The sequence below is a fragment of the Rhipicephalus microplus genome, chromosome 6 (genome assembly GCF_043290135.1).
Source record: "Rhipicephalus microplus isolate Deutch F79 chromosome 6, USDA_Rmic, whole genome shotgun sequence".
In the NCBI taxonomy this organism is placed as follows: domain Eukaryota; kingdom Metazoa; phylum Arthropoda; class Arachnida; order Ixodida; family Ixodidae; genus Rhipicephalus; species Rhipicephalus microplus.
In genome coordinates, this window is record NC_134705.1 from 3,570,299 (window position 1) to 3,589,931 (window position 19,633).

At 41.7% G+C, this 19,633-nt stretch overlaps 1 protein-coding gene across 1 annotated transcript; it reads right to left on the bottom strand.

The window, feature by feature from the left end:
• Positions 1-13,682: 13,682 nt before the first annotated feature.
• Positions 13,683-18,235, bottom strand: LOC119165538 (uncharacterized). The gene has a single exon (XM_075865754.1). It carries the CDS (start codon positions 18,218-18,220, stop codon positions 16,742-16,744), a length of 1,479 nt encoding a protein of 492 aa, XP_075721869.1. The 5' UTR covers positions 18,221-18,235; the 3' UTR covers positions 13,683-16,741.
• Between the last annotated feature and the right edge of the window lie 1,398 nt (positions 18,236-19,633).

Below are 19,633 nucleotides of genomic sequence, written 5' to 3' on the forward strand. Positions count from 1 at the left end.
AAACGGTCTGCACCATTTTCAGGGACAATACTGTATATTAGCGCACAACAACAAAAGTAATATACAAGGTAAAAAATGAGTCATAACATACGCGAAAAAAAGTGATCGGCATCAGCGCGGCACGCACCCGCGAAGTCTCTACCTTGCATAATATATTCCTTGGTTGTTTCCACAAATTCGATCAAAGACGCTCAACATCAGCAATGTTTAAAACACTCGGGGAGCCGTACTGCCACTTTGATGGTGTGGGCTGCAGCAATATATTAAACTTGTTATTAATTATATATCTCCTGTAAACTTGCCTAGCTCTGCACGATGACTTGTTTTCGATGGGAGCTGTGTGCTTTGCTCATCCACTTTTAAAATTGCGGCTCGAGAGACTTTGAGCTTTCACTTGTTCTTAGACCACGCAGTTGGTAGTGAAAGCGAGATAATGGGCCCTCGTAGATCGTGGCGGGCAGCCGGTGTACGCGGTGGCTGGTATAAGTGTGACACGTTTTGATTTTCCGGTCTTGTATCAAGTGAACAAGCGAGGCCTTCCTGACCCAATGAGCTCGTTAAAGCATGACATTGAAAAACGGCATGGCTTCCCTTCAAACAACGCGCACAGCAACAGATGATGAGCCCTCAACAAACCGCGCTGCAGCACGCTAACTGCTGTAAGTACCCAGCGAGGTAACCGGGAATGGCGGGAGATGGCGACATCGGCGGAAGTGACATCACATGAACACTATGTATAGGTTCAAGCACATGTATGTGTTCGTTCTTGCTAAATCAAGAGTATGACATGGAAAATTGAAGGACATTTCATTCTTTAGGAAGTACAATGTCATTTTGGGTCGTATTACTAGTTTTCCTGCGTGTCAAAAGGATGTCATGTTTACTTCACTATCAGATTAGCACATTTGTCCCCGCTTAGTAGTCAGTGAACCATACAAGCTTTTGGTCTTCGTTTGTGCGTGTGCGCAATATTAAATAGCATGAAGTTGCATTTCTCGGCTCCTCTATATTGTAAATAACTTCATTTCTTGGGATAGGCACAATGATAAAGTAATATGGTTCTTGTATTGAGCGAAATTTCTCAAAAATTTTGTTGAGCCTTCTAAAAGACAAGTCCACTTGTCAAAACGTCGTCTCCAGCACCCACCCCACCGTTTACAAAATTTTCATGGCTCTCCAATGTGTAATTTTTACTAATAAATACTAATAAAACTATATCTAGCAAAACCATCTTACGAAGCTTCTAATCTATCGAAGAATTTTCATTCCACAGCAAATATCTGTAGAATGTAACGTCTTCAGACCGATTTAAAGTTTTTTTTAAAACGGCTATGTCAAAAAGCAGTGAATTTTTTATAATTTTGCTGCAACAGATTTGAGTATGCGCTCTCAAACTACCACATTGAAGCATTTATGTGCCCTCTCTTTATTTTTATAGAGCTGCATGCCATAAGCCTGTGCAGGAGAACAATGAATGCAGCCTTTGGAACTGCTCTTACGTTCCAGATGATGGCAGAGGCGACGGTGGCTGCTTTTGTTATTTCATGGCTTATGTGACAGAAGGCACTGGTCACTCCTAGCGTTTTTCTAGCTTGGAATGCTCGCACAATCACTGTATTCATTCCCCTTGTGATTGCATATCGGTAACTTGGCATAGCCACATGTCTCCCTGGTCTGCATCACCCAGACATGGTGTCCCTCTTCTATGTCAAATTTGCCCCTACATTCTTATAAGACACAAAGGTCAGGCTAGAAGTACTCTTTGTTCTAATCAGTATATGTTCTTGTAGAAGCCACAAAGATATGGCTGTTTTTAATGACAAAGTAATGAGAAAAGGGGTTTAGGGGAGCTCAAAGTTTTGACAGCTTATTCATCATATCCTGCATCGAAAATATAGGCACACATGTGTGGAGTAAGCTAGGCTCACATTGAGAGCATACTAGCTAATCACAATCTGTGAACTTGTTCTCTACCTACCAGAAAGACAAAGTATCGCTGATACCTAATAAACCTCGTGATTTTCTACAGAATGCATCCATGCATTCTCGAGTAGTTGTGTCCCTGTTTCTTCCAATAATCCAAACCTTATCCAGGTACGGCTAACACTTATGAGAATCGCAATGCGTCAGCAAATGTGCCCCATCTTTATCTTTTAACGAAAGCTCATGTTTCTGTGCATGCTGATTCATGCATATTCTTGCCCGGCCAACATTCATCTTTTGCTGTAGGATAGTGGAATTTCATAAACTACCTCATTGACAATTTTTGTATGATTGACGTGTCTCTTACCGTACCCACCTTTGTTGCTTCCATCAGATAGTATACATGAGAAAGCTGAGATGATTTTCGTGGCACAGAAAAAAGAATCGGCATGCCATCTCTGTTTGCGACCATTTTTAGGTCGTGTGCAGCTCGTGGCATACACGGTACAGCCTCAGGTCTTGCTGTTCTGCGCTCTTGCTCTACCCCAGTATCGTGGTGTTCTCTCTTGATAGTCTGGTGGAGCAACTCAGCTACAGCGTTAAGGAGCATTTGAAGAAAACCAACCACAGACAACCTGTCCAATCGGTTTTGACAAGTTTTCTGCATAACTTGTGAGCACGACCCTGCACATGCATACTCTGGGCATTGTTCAGCTATGGCCCTTTTCACAGTTTTGGAATGCGTCAACTCGTATGTAACCAATTTTTCAGCACACCTAGACAAAAAAAGACAACAGCAGTGAGGACTCTGCAAGGTATTGCGCTAAGCCAAAAACTGTAAAAAGCCTTCAACTCATGTGTAAACACCAATCCTTTTTCAGTCTGTGAAAGCCTGCTAGAACATTGTTAACAATGCGCTAATATGTGACGATGGTTAGTTGCTTTAAAATAACTTAAAAATTATTGTCCTACGTAAGAGCTTCCAAAACCTCCCACTAATTAGAATGTTAGTGGAACATAATAAAAGCGGTTACGGTCAAACATAAGAAATTGCACAACACAGGAGCAACATACGAGCTACCTCTAACATAAAACTTGAGAAGGGCCACAAAAGCTTATACTGCCATGCCCGCGGCAATCCTAAAAGCAACCACACCACTCTCGTCTGTACAACTTCTTATGTAAAAAAAACAATTCACCGCGCAGGACAGAATAAAATAAGTCTTCAACATCTATCAAGAACAAGTACCCATCGAAGGATTCTTTGAAGAAAGTGGATGATACATGGGAAATTCCCAGTTTAAAATGGGTCTCTCATGACAACCGAGTCTAGCCGCTTTATTAAAACTGACTAATCATGTTCTGCCAGATACCTCAATCGCTCGCAATTGTCCCGAATGAAACACCCAGCTTATGCGTCTTGGCCACAAAAAACACAGAAAGGGTGTTCTTTTTGCTAGCTGCAGTATGCAACAGACTCTGCTAGTCGTGCAAGTTCCAAGTCCTTACTCAGAGCCACTACATTGCTTTTCAAAACTCTTGGTTTGATGACTTTTAACTTGACGAAGTTCATGTAGACTGCTTGTGTTGCCTTGAAGTTACACAAATCTACATCCATTACTACGGAGCCACCACTTTTATCCACTTTAAATGGGCACAAATTGTTGCACTTGAAGAATGACAACACCCACCAACGTATCCTTCTGACGAAGAGGGTTTTTCCCCTGTTCTTGCTAGAGCTTAGACATTGTCTTGTAAGCAATATTCCCTAACTGCGACTTCGACTTTTGCCGGAACTCGTCGGTGCAATGCCAGTAATTAGTGAGCCAGCAACAGAGGTTCATGGCTAACGTTTGGGTCTTTGTTGAGTACATAGCGTACACTTTCTGCAATGTGAACATTTCCCAGCCATGTGAGGCCTTCCCGGGTCGTGCGAGCAGGCTTCTTCAGTATGAAACAGCGGGCATGCCTCATCTTTAGGTTCCAGTTTGCCTCAGTGGTTTGGTCTGCTGAATGCTTGGCATCACGAAACTTCTTCAGTGCCAGCCACTCCAGGTTCAAACTGAAGCAAAGTGAACGAATCAGGTAAAGAAAGCACACCTTCTGCCACAAATCATGATTTCACATACTTTCGTAACATGACCAAATAAAGATGTGACTTCTCCAAAAAGAGCACTCACTTCTTGTAGAACATGGCCTTTCAGAGAAGTCATGCCTTCATTTGGTTGTGTTAGCAAATATGTAAAATTATAAAATCCAAATTGTGGTGGTAGGCGCGCTTATTTATTTACCTCCTTCGTGCAATGTGCTTTAGTTTGGAACTGGAGTGGTTGGTGCTAAAGAAGTTTTGCAATGCCAACCGTATCATACTTGAACAGGCACAATAACAAGTGCCTAGTCAGGCATGTGTTATCAGTCGAAACTCGTCATCTCTCAGAATTCACGTGCTGAAAGCGCCCTGAGGAACCATGCATCTACGGTTAAACAGGCACACCTTTCAACATGGTCGCACTTGTGCAAAGCAGCCCTGCATGTCTATTAGGTCACACGTGCTCCTGGGAACACCAAGTCGGAGCCCACAACTTCCGCAAGGTACCGCGGATTAAGCCTGGCTGCAGATGCACTATACAGAGCCGGGGACATGGCTGTACATGGTTCTGCTAAATGTTCTAGATATATTTCAATGTTGCTAGAAACCTGTCGAAAAGCAGTTGGTAGTACAGCTACAACACGTAAGCAGTAGCACTGCGATGTGAGTTGAATAACCCGTTGGTATTGAAACCAACCTGCAATGTGCAACAGCTTGATAACACATGCTTTTTTTATATATCAGCTTTTTATCATGTCCAATGCTATAGAAAGGCTTCTCGCGTTTTCCCAACCCTGTGCAAACTTAATCGATCTTATGCGTGGAAATCCCATCTAGCCTTCTGCCTTTCTCAGCTATTTTAGATGCGGAAGCATCTTATACTCGCGCCTTGTAGTGCACCGTCCGCGCCGTCCGCACCGCTTCTCGAACATTCGACAGCTGACGCGTGCGCATGCGCCGTCGCGCCGTCGCCCACTCTTCCACCATCTGTGCATCCCTTCCTCCTCTACACACCGCGCGTGCTTCACTCCTCCACCATCTGTGCACCCTTCCTCCTCTACACACCGCGTTCGACATCTACAATTCTCCTGATTCTCCAGTGGACGCGCATGTGGCGTCGCGCTTCGAGAACATTCAACAGCTGACAGTGCATGCGCCGTCGAGCTGTATATATACTCAAGGTCGGCGCTCGCTCGCTCAGTTGCCGCTCGTCGGTTGGTTTGTACGGCGCGTCGACTTCCAAGGTCGCGGTGAAATGAATTCCAACGAATCCACAAACACAATGATCGACGTCCCTTCGACCAGCGCCGCCCTTTCGCATACGTGTGTACGTGTTCACTCATTTAACACCCCCTCCTACAACCACGTTAACCAATTTAGCCATCGACCCAAGTAAGTCGCACTTTAACACCCCGTTAACCAATTATATGCTCCGCATCCTCCTCAGTGTTCCCCCGAGGGAAGCTGCGGGCAATTTTTCCCCATCTTTTCGTAGCCACACCATCTCTCTAACTGGTCACTAGTCTCTCCCTCACATTGCTTGACCTGCCCAGGTCCACTTTTTTTTCTGATTGTCAATTAGAATGTCATCTAGCCCTGTTTGCTCTCTATCGAGCTCTGCTTTTTAATATCTCTATGTTATGCTAAACATTTTCTGTTTCTACTTTGCATATATCTTGGTCTGTTCTGAACGCGTTTTTTTTTTCTTTTCTTCTTTTTTTTACTATCATTCAAGTTTCTGCACCATATGTTAGTACTCGCAGCATACAATAGTTGACCACTTTCTGTTTTAGGGACAGTTGTAAATTGCCTTTTATGATTCGGGAATGTCTGCCATTAAAGCTTTAGCCCATCCATGTTTGGTGAGTTTCCTTTTCATGAGTAGTGTGTCCTGTGAATATCTGACTTAAATACATATATATTGTAAGGATTCTAGTGTGCCGTTGCGAACTCTTGCTTTCTTGTTTGGCCTCCTATCATTAGATCCTTGTCTTTTACTTATTTATCTGTAACCTTACTTGAACACTTTCTCGGCTTGGACCCTCAGTTCATTGCAGTTAAACGGCACCACTGTTGAAAAGCAAAATGTCATTTGCAAAGCGTAAGTACCGAAACATTCTCTGTAAATGTTTATTCGTGTTTCTTATCAACATGGTGCCTGAAATAGTTCTGCTAAGCATGCTGTAAATATTGCTCAGAATTCGTCTCCTTGCCAGGTCCACTTCACGAATAGAATTTTTCTGCTCTGCGACAGCTCCTCTCCCATAAAAGGACTTTTCTAGTTGCCCCTAAAGACCTTAGTAAAATTCATTGTCTGTCTGTCTGCTGTGGACTCTCTGTAGATCTTGGCTAGGGTATTTATGCATGCATTATGTACTAGCTACTCTAAGACTGCTGGTATCTCTACTGAGTCGAATGCGTTTTATTAGTCTCTGCAAGCTAAGTAAATGGATATATTCCGTTTGGCAGATTTTTCAGTTTGACAGCGCATGACTATGATTCACAGTGGGGCATCTGTTGATCTGTGTATAATTCTTCAAATCTTTCATGTCTTTTTTTCTGTATTTGTTTGGTGTTGAAATTTTTACAGTTAGGTTGTACTTTGATTCTCCAGTACGTGAGGCATTGTGCAGAAAGTGTCACAAGCTTTTAAACACGAGATCTCCCTCTTTGATTGGGTCAACAATTTCGCTGCATGATTTTTCGTTGGTCATGTTTTGTAGGGCTCTATTCCATTCTCTTAGGGTTGGGTATCCAAGCAGATTCGTTCCTGGTTAGGCTTCGGATTTCATGTTTCTTTTAACTTTGTTTATATTCACTCATAGAGTTTAAGTGTTTTGTTGAACTTTGGCTTCTTTCTTTGTTAGGTGGCTTATTCATGAGCTGTAGTAAAAGTTTCCTGCCACCTTAATATAGATGTTGAGACTGCTGATTATGTTACTCTATCTGTTGGAGTGTGCTTTCGTAATTAGTTTTCTGTTGTCATGCTCTGTCCTTTGAATTCTTCATCTAATTCTTTGGTGCTATAAATCCCCATGTCGGCAATTTTTTTTTGTTAATCAGCCATTTTAGCTGAGTTAATTCAACTTTAGATCTTGAGTAGGTAGCTTTTGTAGATTGTTGTTTCTTTTTTTGTGATTGGTGAGAGTTTGCTTACTTCATGCCTTAGTGCTTTAACCTAACTGCAGTTGAGTTTTAGGAATCAATGTAGTTATGGTTTTGTTCCCTTCCTCCGAGTCATAATTTTTTTCTTGTTCAAAGGCCTCACATACGAGTCTTCTAGGGCAGTGCTGAGAATTCGTGTGACTGTGGCTCTGCTTCATTTCCAGAGGAGCCTTGCAATTTCTCTGCAAGTTATAATAATAATAATAACAATAAAAATGGCATTTTTGGGTGCCTTAAAGTTCCGCATTCAATTTTCACGGGCTTACTGATGATGATGACTATGATATTCAAGCATGTGAAGAGATTGTTTTGGTCAAACATTTAAAATGACAGATTGACAGACAAAATGACAAAATGACAGAATGAAGAAGAGCAATCGTTGCTTCACTAACTAAGTCATATGATTGATTTTAAGAAATCAAGACATTGGGTGCATTGAAAATCTATTAAAATACAAACAAAAATGAGCTATTATTAACACGGAATATACAAGGCCGTACCAATTTTATTATTTTTTAAAAACCAGAAGTGTCATGTTATGAAACCAAAAAACACAGAAGTTGTGAGGAAGACAAGCTTAAAGAAATGATACATGTGTGAACACGGGTGGTCGCTAGAGCCATCGTCTCAACATGCAGACTTCTTCAAGGCTGTAAGTGCCAACCTATCTGAATTGTGTAGGGCACATGATGACATGAAAAGTTAGTGATGAAGGGAATGTGGGATACACTGGTGCAAACAATCAACAAATGACCACAAAACAGTTCACATATGTTGTACCAACAAGGCCAAAATTCATCCCTTGCCTACCTTAGTGCATTTTGTATATTCTTCATACCCTCTCCTCCAACCTAAACAAAGCAGGGAAGGCCACATGCGAAAACGGGGAGATGAAAACGAGAAGTCGGCATGCTGAATTGGGTGAGTTAAAAGCCAATTTCCCGTAATTGGTTGCGCCAGGGTAAAACGGCAATCAATCAAAAGCCTGTGAAACAGAAAGAAAAAAAGGGGCAGGAGAAAGCAAGTGTTTTGCATGGATGGGTAGAAAAGGAGAAGACAGTTTGCTGAATTACCTTTACCTCGAGGAAGCACCACCTGACAATGGGGATAATTAGCCTTAAAATTCCTTGAAGGATGGCTTATTTTCTATAGGTTTTCGTTGTGTATGTGCCATGTCAAATTGGTTCAAGTGCCCCCTTTCAAACATTTATACTTGTTGGCTGGAATGTATTAAACTTGTGAATAAGGTTCGGCAATTTTTCTTTTTCGAAAAGCTGGTTACTGTATTTAAGGTTTAAGATTGTTGAAGATATGTCCTGCCATTATAAATTGCTACACCATTGCTTCCAGTCATTTGCCATGCTTGCTTGCTGCCTATTTAATGAAACGTTAACAGGTTTTCATGTTTGTTCAGTAGGGTTGAGAGCTGGACTAGTTGGTGAAATATCATTTTAACATGTGGCGTAGTAGCGCAACTTCGACGGGGACACAGAGGACAAGAAAAGCGAGTGTCGTGTTTTCTTGTACTCTGTGTGCCTGTCGAAGTTGTGCTACTACACCATGTTGAATTTTTGTCCTGTTTGTGACAATATGTATATTTAATCATGTGGATAATGTTTGAGCTAGTGCAGGTAAAACTAGATTTTATACTGTGCATAAATCACTTTTATATCTTTTTTTTCTAACATAATCTTGAAGGTGTTTGCAGGTCTTAAATCTCAGATGACAACCAGATATTATGTGTACCAAAAAAATGTGGGTTTACTTTTGCATGCACTAACATATCAGGGAACATTTTCCGAAGCAGCTCATTGCTAGTTAATGTTGGGTAATACTTGCGAAAAATATTATTTAAGTTTGGAAATGCATTTTGGTATTTGATTGCAAAGGCTAGCGGCTGGTTAGGCTGTGCTATGGGACATGTTCAGCTAATGATGATTTCCTCATTTTCAAGCTTCATTTTGGATTTTGTTCAGAGTGTTGTGCAGGTCATTTTGCCAAATGTCTCCTTTGGCGTGCTTAATTGGTGGGCATAGTGATCTCTACATAGTTGTCTCTACAGCTGTCTCTGGCAGAGTTGTCTCTACAGACGCTTCTTAAACGCTTTGCCTGTCTGATGAATACTTCTTCTTTGCCGTGTCATAGATGATGGCTTGTGTAGTCTATGTGTTGGCTATTCGTTTGCATTTTGTAGAGAGTAACCTTTGATTTCTCTGTAAAAGAAAGAACTCCAAGACAGCCCCATTAAGATGCACATCACAAGAATTCACCACTGAAAATTTAATTGGGCCAAACATGTTAGCAGCAAGAACAACATTGTAAACCAAAGATCTTTTTTTTTTTTCTTTTTGTCCAGTTCGACTGGGGGTGGAGTCCGCTTCTCCTGCACATCCTTCCTTCTCATAATTTCACTTGCCTCTGCTCTGTTCATTTTTCTTTTCTGCTTGGCATTGCCTGCTATATGTTTATGGTGTGGGCAAAGGATTTCTATTTTTTCACACCTCACATTAAAGAATGTTTCAATAGATACCGTCACATCTAGGAAGTTAATTTTGCTGAAAGGGTGGTGCATGGTTAATTTTCTACTAGGGTGAAACGTCTTACAATTGCCAATTAGTGCAATTGTCATGAATGCATGTCAGAAAGGAGGCTAGCAGCAGAGATATTGAATCTATTCTTCAAAATGATTCTATTTTCAATAATATCAGTGTTACCTCAAGACAACTTATCCAATGAAAGATCAAAAAACAACATTTAAACCAAGAAAAATGCATGTGTTAGTCTCTGTTTATCATAAAGTTGTAAAGAACAAGTGGAATAAATGTGATGTTTTGCCATTATTGAACCCATGTGATTGAAACTGTGGAAGGAAACTCTGGAGCGATTTATAGGCCTCTGCTGCTGTAGTCTCAAGCAGTTTGGCTCCCTTCACTGCAGCAATTCGGCATGGGTGAAATCACATAGTACAAACTCCGTACTCCCAACACCAGTTTGCTGTGCAGCTTTGCACTTGATTCACAAGCTTCTTGTGTGTATTTCACAAAAGGATTACAAGGATACTGAAGAGAAACAGTGACCTTGTTTAGATCGACAAACTGCACTCTGAGTACTCAATGCCATATGTTTCACTATCCCAAGTTCATTATTAGTGGAGAAAATTAAGGTTAAAGTTTCACTATTGAAAGTTGTGCCGAAATGTCCATGCGTGACGTCAAAAGTTTTAAAATGTATTATTCACAATTTTGCGATTGGCTCGGTGATATTTTCTGAAACTTCAATGCTAGGTCTATGACACCCACAGATGACAATGTCCCTAATTTTTATCGATTATAGCTATGTAGAACCCAGTAAATGCCATCAAAATTAATGATGTCATGGTGTTTGGTGAGACATTTTCTTTGCGCGGTTTCGCACTTGCCAAGCAACATGTTGTGGTAAGAGTGGTGATGTGAAATAATACTTCAATAGTATGCGAAAAATTATTTTGCTCTTTAGTCTCCCTTCAACACCCAAAGAAAAAAATTTAACAAGAATGATTTAGAGTAGCTGACCAGCTCATTCACCTGGCCCAAAGAGAAATGAAAGTCAGTGTAGTTGTATTGTTAGGTGCATCACATCTCAATGTGTATAATCCTAGGAGGATGGAAGATTGGAAGCATGACACGGAGGACAATTTATTGCAGCAGTCACACATTACATGCACATTTAAATGAGCCCGTGCACTGGTTTTCTCAAACAAGCAAAAAATATATGCAGTCTCACAAGTCTGCTGCACTATGGTACCTTGTGAGGCGACGTTCATACGCCCGAGCAGAGCACTATGAAAATTTCTTTAAACAATTTAACTGTTGTGCGCTCCGTTAAAAAAGTTTGCAGTCAAGATAACTGCGTCACAAGCCACTCATTGCAACAAAAGAAATCACATGTCCAGTTTTGTGGCGGTAATCTCTCACCATTATTTACTAACTGAATTGGAACAACCAAAACAACCGCTAAACAAAGCACATCGTCTTTTGAAGGCATCTATTAGCAAACAAAAGAATGAATTATGGCCGTTGGATAGGCGCTGATAAAAACAGAAGCGGGCACGCTTTCTTCAGCTGTAGATTATGGCACTGTAGCCAGACGCCGCTGAGCGCAGTCCATGTGCTCATGTTTTCCCTTTCATAAACGACGACAGTGTATAACCATGCTGACTGTGACTGGTGGCGTGGGAAGTGTGCCCTCACAAGCTCAAAGGCTACACATGGCTGAAGATTGCCCTCATTTACACAACTTGTTTGATAGACATGCTAGTTTCACTTTGGTGAACTAAAACTTGAAACTGTGCAAACGTATTTGGTATGCTGTGTTTCATCTCTTTGCGTAGGGGTACAAGCAGTCTAGCTTCTTAGTACTTGAAAGTGAGAGATGCACACTGGCCCAAGCACTACCTCCAACTTCAAACTACAGTAAAATCCCGAGAAATCACCCCCTCGACGATGAAAGATGATTTGGAAGGGGGCCCTTGCTTGGCCTCGGACACTAATTCAATGTAGAAGTGCCTTCAAGAAAAATGCACACCTGTGTTTCTAATAAAATGCTGTATTGAATACACACGCATTGACTGTTTTACAGACCCGAGGAGAATCCTTGTGTGAAATTTCAGGTGTTATGACGAGGCGGGAAAGATGTTCTACAAATGTTCAGACAATTTGTGACAACTCAGAATGCAGCCCCGAGGCATCACACTGTAAATTTGTTAAAAAAATCTTGCGCATATATAAGGACTCTCAGAACTTTGGTTCCGAAGAACTGCTGCTGTAGAATTCTGTAGTGGAGAATAGGTTGAAAAATAATTGCGGGAGGGGAGGGGGCACTTGCTCTGTATTTTACAGTGCCCACTCGCGATTGAAGTTGGAATGGAGGCACTAGCATGTGCTTTTTTCATAGCATTGCCAGGGGTACACAAGAGGCCCATCGAATGTGACTACCCATAAAACCAAGTAACGCTTGCCACCAATTCAGCTGCTCTATCTGCGAGTGTTCTCTTCACACTATTTTAACTGTGCGATACTTTGCAGTAAAAATGCACACCTGTTTTCATATTGTGTTTCAACCGATTTTGCTTAAACATCTGCAGTCCAAACAAAGTGAACACTTATTACAGTTTCTTATGAGAGTTTATGGTTTGAATTGTAGCCCAAGTCATGCAGTGAAGTTCATGCATGCACAGCTTACTCACTGCCACCTTTATTTGGGAGTGAAAAGATAGGCTGCTGCTAGAAATTGTACAGGAAAATAAAGGAGGAGGTGGGGTAATTTGCCATGTCTGTTACAGGTAGGTGTACTTGCTGCCAAGGACCTCAAAGGAGGATAACTGACAGTGGTGGAAATGAATCTGCACTCCAGCCGAGTGCACAACGAGCTAAGTCAGGAACATTACTGAAACGAACTATAAGATAAGCATTTTAAAAACTGCTAATAAAGCATTGTCTTGGCTTCATCATCCAACATGTGGTCGTTTTCATAATTTCTTTTCCTGCACCAAAAACCTCAAGCTGAGCATTCTGTTGTTATTAATAGCACATATGTTTGCAGGTGCTTATTTTGCTGCAATCTTGGATAGGATATTTAGTAAAAGTGCTCAGTGGCATTAATGTTTATCTGCTCCCTCGTCTGGTTTTAAGATGCACTCTTTTCTAGATTTTCACTTGTCTCTAATTGCAGAGAATTCATATTGATCCTTGAGGTGTGTAGTATATATTCAACTTTTTCAGGCAAGGTTACCTTATCATTTTCGGTGATATGTGGGGTTTAACATCCCAACACCACCATAAGGTTATGACAGACGCCTAACTTTACATTTTCTTGTCAGTAACTTTTAATAAACATTTCTATATGTCCTGAAACATTATTTCTTTGACAGTATAGCTACATGACTGCTGCACAATTATATAGAATTAGTTTGCCTAATGAAGACGAAGAAATTTTTTTCATTTGCAAAAGGTATGTGTATGGGCCAGCTTGAACACATAACCAACTGTTTCGAATATCCTCCCATGCAGTAAATGTTCTCTGGTGAACTTGTCTTCCGGTTTGAACAAATGTGAAAAAAAAGGTCATGGCAATAGGGAAGGCCTTGAAAAATCACACTGCTAAATAATGCCATAAATTTTGTGATGAACCAGACATTCACATGGAAAAAACTGGGAGCAGGATTTCACTGAGGTTCGGAATCAATCCTGTCATCTTGTGCAGAACTGCACGCAGTGGCGGATCCAGAAAGGGGGCGCTAGAGGCGATCGACCCCACCCCAAAGCCTGCCAGTATCCCCTCCCCTTCTCTTCAGTGCTTGCCATCCACCTGTTATCACCAATTAGGACAAATGACTAGGATTCATTTAAGCACACATTAATAGTATTTATGCTATGATAGAGTTTTTAAGCTAGTAAAATCCCTCCGGTGCTACATTAAGCAACCCCCCTCCCCCTAAAATGATTGGCTGGATTCACCCCTCAGTCAGTCAGTCAGTCAGTCAGTCAGTCAGTTTATTTTCCTTAAAGACCCCCAATGGGGGTATTACATAAGGGGTGGGAATAATATTTAACAAACGTAATCAATACATGGGTTTCAACTATATACATTTCTTCATATTACAAGGAAATATGCATGTACAATAAATAACACACGTAACCAACATGTAATTCAAAAAAGCACTTAAAAGTTATTTGTTAGAAGATGGTCAGTGACATGTTGTGCAAAAGAAGATGGACATATTATGTCGACAATGGAAAAAGGGAGGTCGTTCCAGTCTTTTGCTGTGCGGGAAAAAAATGACGCGAGAAATGTTGATGTTCGAGCGCGCATTAATGAAACCTGCTGCGTGTGGCTTGTCCTGGCTGATATGCGTGTTGCGGGTTTGATGTAAGATGGTTGATGCAGGATTGAACTGTGAAAAAATTTATGGTAAAGACAAAGAGAAGAAATGCGCCGACGAAGAGCGAGCGATGGAAGATTGGATAGTAATTTTAGTGATGTGACGCTGATGTCGTATGAATACGAAGAATGAATGAAGCGAGCTGCACGGTTTTGAACTGATTCTAGAGCGCAGATGAGGTATGCTTGGTGCGGGTCCCAGATGGCGGATGCGTATTCCAATTTCGGTCGCACTAGTGATGTGTAGGCAAGTAATCTTACTTGCATTGGAGCACTTTTGAGGTGACGTTTTAAAAAGCCTAAGGTTTTGTTAGACGATGAAATGATGTTTTGGACATGCGTACGCCAGATCAGATCGCTAGTCACGGTGACACCTAGGTATTTATAAGAGTTAGTCAGTTCTAGGGGTAAGCTGTTGATTGTGTACGGAAACATGAGCGGATTATTGCTACGCGTAAATGACATAGTTTTGCATTTATTTACGTTTAGTGTCATTAACCAAGTGGTACACCATTTCGAAACGTTAGTAAGATCGTTCTCTAAGGTTAACTGGTCAGAGGTGTTTAGTATTGTGCGGTAGACAACGCAGTCATCTGCGAACATACGTATATTACTGGTTACATGCAAAGGTAAGTCGTTAATATAGATTAAAAATAGTAGCGGGCCAAGGACGGAGCCTTGAGGGACACCTGATGTTACTGGGATGGCAGTAGACAGGTGGTTATTTACAGCGACGCGTTGTGATCGATTAGTAAGGAACTCTATTATCCATTTTATGACGGTGGGATGTAAATTTAGTTGGGAAAGTTTAGCGAACAATCGTTGATGAGGCACCTTATCGAATGCTTTAGCATAATCAAGAAAAACGGCATCAGTTTGCACGTTAACGTCGAGGTTAGTATGAATGTCATGCAAGAAGGCTGCCAGCTGTGTTTCACACGACAACCCCTTGCGGAAGCCGTGTTGTGAAGGGTGAAAAAAATTATTGCTGTCGAGAAAATTCATTATGTGGGAGTAGATGACATGCTCCATGATCTTGCAGGGGACGCTTGTTAGGGAGATGGGGCGATAGTTAAGTGGAGAGTTTCTATCGCCTGATTTGAAGACCGGAACGACCTTCCCTATCTTCCAGTCACATGGGATGATTCCTGAGGAAAGGGACTGGGAAAATATTAGAGCAAGAAAAAGCGAAGCACTCTCTTTAACATTTTTTAGAATTTTGGAATTGATACCATCCATGCCCGCAGAGGATGACAATTTCATTTTTTCTATTATAGACAATATTCCATTTGCGCAGAAATTGATTGCTGGCATGTCATGATTACAATTAAAGCCAAGTGAAGGTATGCGGGAGTGTATGCTTGGTTCATCAGTAAAAACTGTAGCAAAAGAAGCGTTGAATAGATTCGCACATTCCCCGTCAGTAATAGCTTCACCAGATTCAAGGGTTAGTACAGTGTCACGCGGTTTGTCAGCCTTAAGTGTTTTCCAGAACTGTCTGGGATTAGTCTGCAGTAGCTTGGGTAGGTCTGTGTTATAGAAGAAGTTTTTTGCTTTGCGCAGGGCTAAAAGATAATTGCGGTCAGCCTCATAGTACCTATCCCATACACTCGGTTGACCTGCACGTTTGGCAGATCGGAATAAACGTTTCTTTTTATTTTCAAGGCGTTTTAGATTTTTAGTAAACCAGGGTTTGTTGCAGGTGCTTGTGAAGCTGACTTTAGGTATGAATTTATCGGTTAGCTCCGTCAGTTTACCGATAAAGCGGGTCCAATTCGTATCTACTGTGTGTTGATGTAAAGTTGCTTGGAAAGTGTGGAAGAATGCGCTAAGAGCTTCGTTTATTGTTTCGTAATCCCCTCTGTCATATAGATGGATCGTTTTTTTGTAGGTTTCTCGTTTAAGCGGTTGAAAAGAAAAAGTGGCGTGAATTGTCTTATGGTCACTGATTTCGGGTAGATAGTGAATGCGTGACAGGCTTTCAGGATTGTTGGTTAGTATCAGATCCAGGACACTGGCTGTATCTTGCGATACACGTGTTGGCTCTGTGACTAGTTGGGTCATGTTGAAGTTTAGGCAAATATCAAGAAACGCATTAGCTTCACCTACACCCGTAGATGAATGCACATTGCTGGTGCGCCATTCTATTTGTGGGAAGTTAAAATCACCGAATAAAAGTACGTGCGCGTTTGGATGAGCAGACGTGAGCTGGCACATGGCCTGATTAAGTTGGTTGCTAAAATTGGAACTAGCACGGGGTGGTCGGTAGCAAACGCCCAGTACAACGGACTGAGGATGTGCCTTAATAAGTACCCAGAGCATTTCTAGCTCTGTTTTAATATGTACGACTGAGCAAGATAATTGCTCGTGAACAGCAATGAGTACACCGCCACCACGAGTAGATGCGCGGTTATTCCTGTACAACTGGAAGTTTGGTAATTCTGACAGAACTTCGTCATCACGGATGTCATCAGTTAACCACGTTTCGGTAAGTAATAGCACATTGCTTTCAGAGGATGATACAGTGCTAGATATAAGTTCCCGTTTGGGTAGGAAACTGCGAATGTTAGTGTAAATAACAGAAAGTGAAAGAGTTTTGCTAGTAACCGCAACAGCGGTCGTTTTTTTTTCCCGGTGGCTTGATTGCTACGATAGTTCTTTGACGGTGTTTGATTCGGCGTCGAAAATGTAGCGCTTCTGATTCATGTGCAGTGTTTTGAAGTGCATTGAAAATGGCTTGTTGTTACTTCTCGCAAAAGCAATTAGTTGTTTTCTAGCATTTTGGACTGAGCGTGAGAAGTCTTCACCTATGCCGTAACTTGTCCCCTTAAGCTTGCGACCATTCGATAATATTGCAGTTTTTGTCTTGTGCAGAGCAATCTTCACGATTATGGGCCGGGAGCGTTCAGGTGAATGTCGACCGAGACGATGCGCGCGTTCGATATCTCTTGGTTCTAAGTGAACCTGTAGGTTGTCCCGGCAAAGATTCATTACCAGCCGCTCCGATTCAGAAAATGTTTCAGATGCGGAAGGGTCCGGGATACCGTAAAATATTAGGTTGTTTCGCCTTGAGCGATTTTCAGCGTCATCAATACGGGCTTCTAGTGCAAAGATTCTGCAGGAGGTCTGCTCCGTGTTAACGCGCAGGACTTCTATTTCTTTTCGAAGTGGTACCAGAGACTGATAATGACTTTCAAGGTCTGATAATCTTTTGTTCAGTTCGCCAATTGTTTTATCGGTGTTACCGAGCTGAGACTTCAAGCCCTGTACTTCTGCAATTAGTTGTGTTTGACCTGTAGATAGCTTACGCAATTCAGCAAGAAGGTTCTCAGAGATATTTGAAGGGCCAGGGTTAGTTTCAACATCTCCAGCTAGAATTAGTAGTGCACGAATTACATGGACACACTCGGCAATAATAACCATACAGCAATGCGGGCTTGGCAGCTGTACCAGAAAGTAATTACCAGATCTTTTCGAAAAGACAACGTAGGGCTCACCAACCTGCATAGCGGGAGCGAATTGATTAGTGATCCGTGCAGTGGCACAGACACCAAGCCCACAGCGCTCCGTTGAAGGTCCTTGTTCTTTTATAGGTGTCGGGCTCGTGGATGTCGATGATGATGCAACCGTCCAGGCTTGGTTGAGCTCAGCTGCCCAGAGTCCCTCTTCTGGTCGAGCCAGGCATTTGACGATAGGCAGAGGGCATGCGCTGCCTTCGTCGCTTCCAGGACAGCTGAAGCCATGTTCCGCCGGCGCTACCGCATGCGCAAGCGCAGGTAGCAGCAGATGAGCGATGACGTAACGGACCATCTGCATAGCGGGAGCGAATTGATTAGTGATCCGTGCAGTGGCACAGACACCAAGCCCACAGCGCTCCGTTGAAGGTCCTTGTTCTTTTATAGGTGTCGGGCTCGTGGATGTCGATGATGATGCAACCGTCCAGGCTTGGTTGAGCTCAGCTGCCCAGAGTCCCTCTTCTGGTCGAGCCAGGCATTTGACGATAGGCAGAGGGCATGCGCTGCCTTCGTCGCTTCCAGGACAGCTGAAGCCATGTTCCGCCGGCGCTACCGCATGCGCAAGCGCAGGTAGCAGCAGATGAGCGATGACGTAACGGACCATCTGCATAGCGGGAGCGAATTGATTAGTGATCCGTGCAGTGGCACAGACACCAAGCCCACCCCTGACTGTACGGTACCATTTCCCTTTACCTTAGGGTCAGATGAGAGATACACTTTCTTTCTTTTAATGCGCTATTTCATATTTAAATAAAGACAGCCGCATTTACACTGATGATTTTCAAAGCTACATGTGTAGACCAAAAAAGCATGCATATGGGACCGATGGTATAGCGTCCTGTACAAACAAACAGTATTGCTCATATGCTCTACAGCAGAATGCTGAATAACGTCACTGCCTTGAACAATAGCTTAAAAAGAAACCTCTTCGTGGTGAATGAATATTTGACATATTAGTCTTTTTTGGCATCTAGCATCAAATACTATGCTAAGTCAGAGTGAAATATGACAAAGACAGGCAATAATAATACGACACTTCCAGTTTGTTCAAATGTCTATAATGAAATGCATAGGCATAAAGAAGAGGATAAATATGGTGCTACTACATGTACTTGCAACAAAGTGGAACCTCAATACTAATTACTTAAATTTAATTAGTTCTATGACTATGGAGATCACCAGCAATGTTTTTACTGAATTATGCTACCCTCTTCATGAGATACAATTAAACATCACATTTGAATTATACAAGTTTTCTGTTTACTTAGTTGACGCATTTGTTATTAGACCATTTGTGATGTGTTTGACAATCTGTGCAAATGCATAGAAATTGAAACAGCACCTATTAAATCAGAGCAAAAATACTCTATTCATTACAGTGAAGTTCAGTATGTTATGACACCATCCTGACACGCTAAATAAAATCCGAATAATTTGTGACAATCTTGACTTCAGAAGTATTTGAATTTCTAGACATTTAATGTTCAGGTATAAGCAGTTTGTTATAAAAGGGTAGGAAAGAAGCTAAATAAGGAGTAAAAATAAAGCTTAGTATAACATTGTTTGGAGGCCAGCAAAAGAGCTTAAGACCTAGAAAAACAGTTGACTTTCCTTGGTGTTAGCGAAGGGCATTAAAACTCTATTGCCAAAGACTAGCAAAGGTTTTTTTTTAAATCACAATCAAGAGAAGCCTTGCCTTGGTTTTTCTGCTAAGAAAGCATTTTCTTTTTGACCACCATAGCCTCCTCAGGGGGTGTTATAGCATCTAAAAATCATAAGTACTTTTACCTTCTCAACTAACTCTAACCAGACAAACTTCCTAGTTGAAATGTATGGCTGCACGAGGTAAATCGAATTTTTTTTATTATGCTTTTAATGGAGAGCAACTTAGGTTCCTTCTGCTCTGCTGTGCATGAGCCTGAAAGCACAGAAACTTGTGCAAGTACAGAAGATCTGTACATGGTGACAGACTCCCAATAGTGCTGTGATTAAGTGCTCCCAGCTTTTATTTAACTGCAAATAA

Excerpts from the sequence above, each read along its gene's own strand:
- LOC119165538 (XM_075865754.1), bottom strand. The coding sequence starts at position 18,220 with ATGCAGATGGTCCGTTACGTCATCGCTCATCTGCTGCTACCTGCGCTT.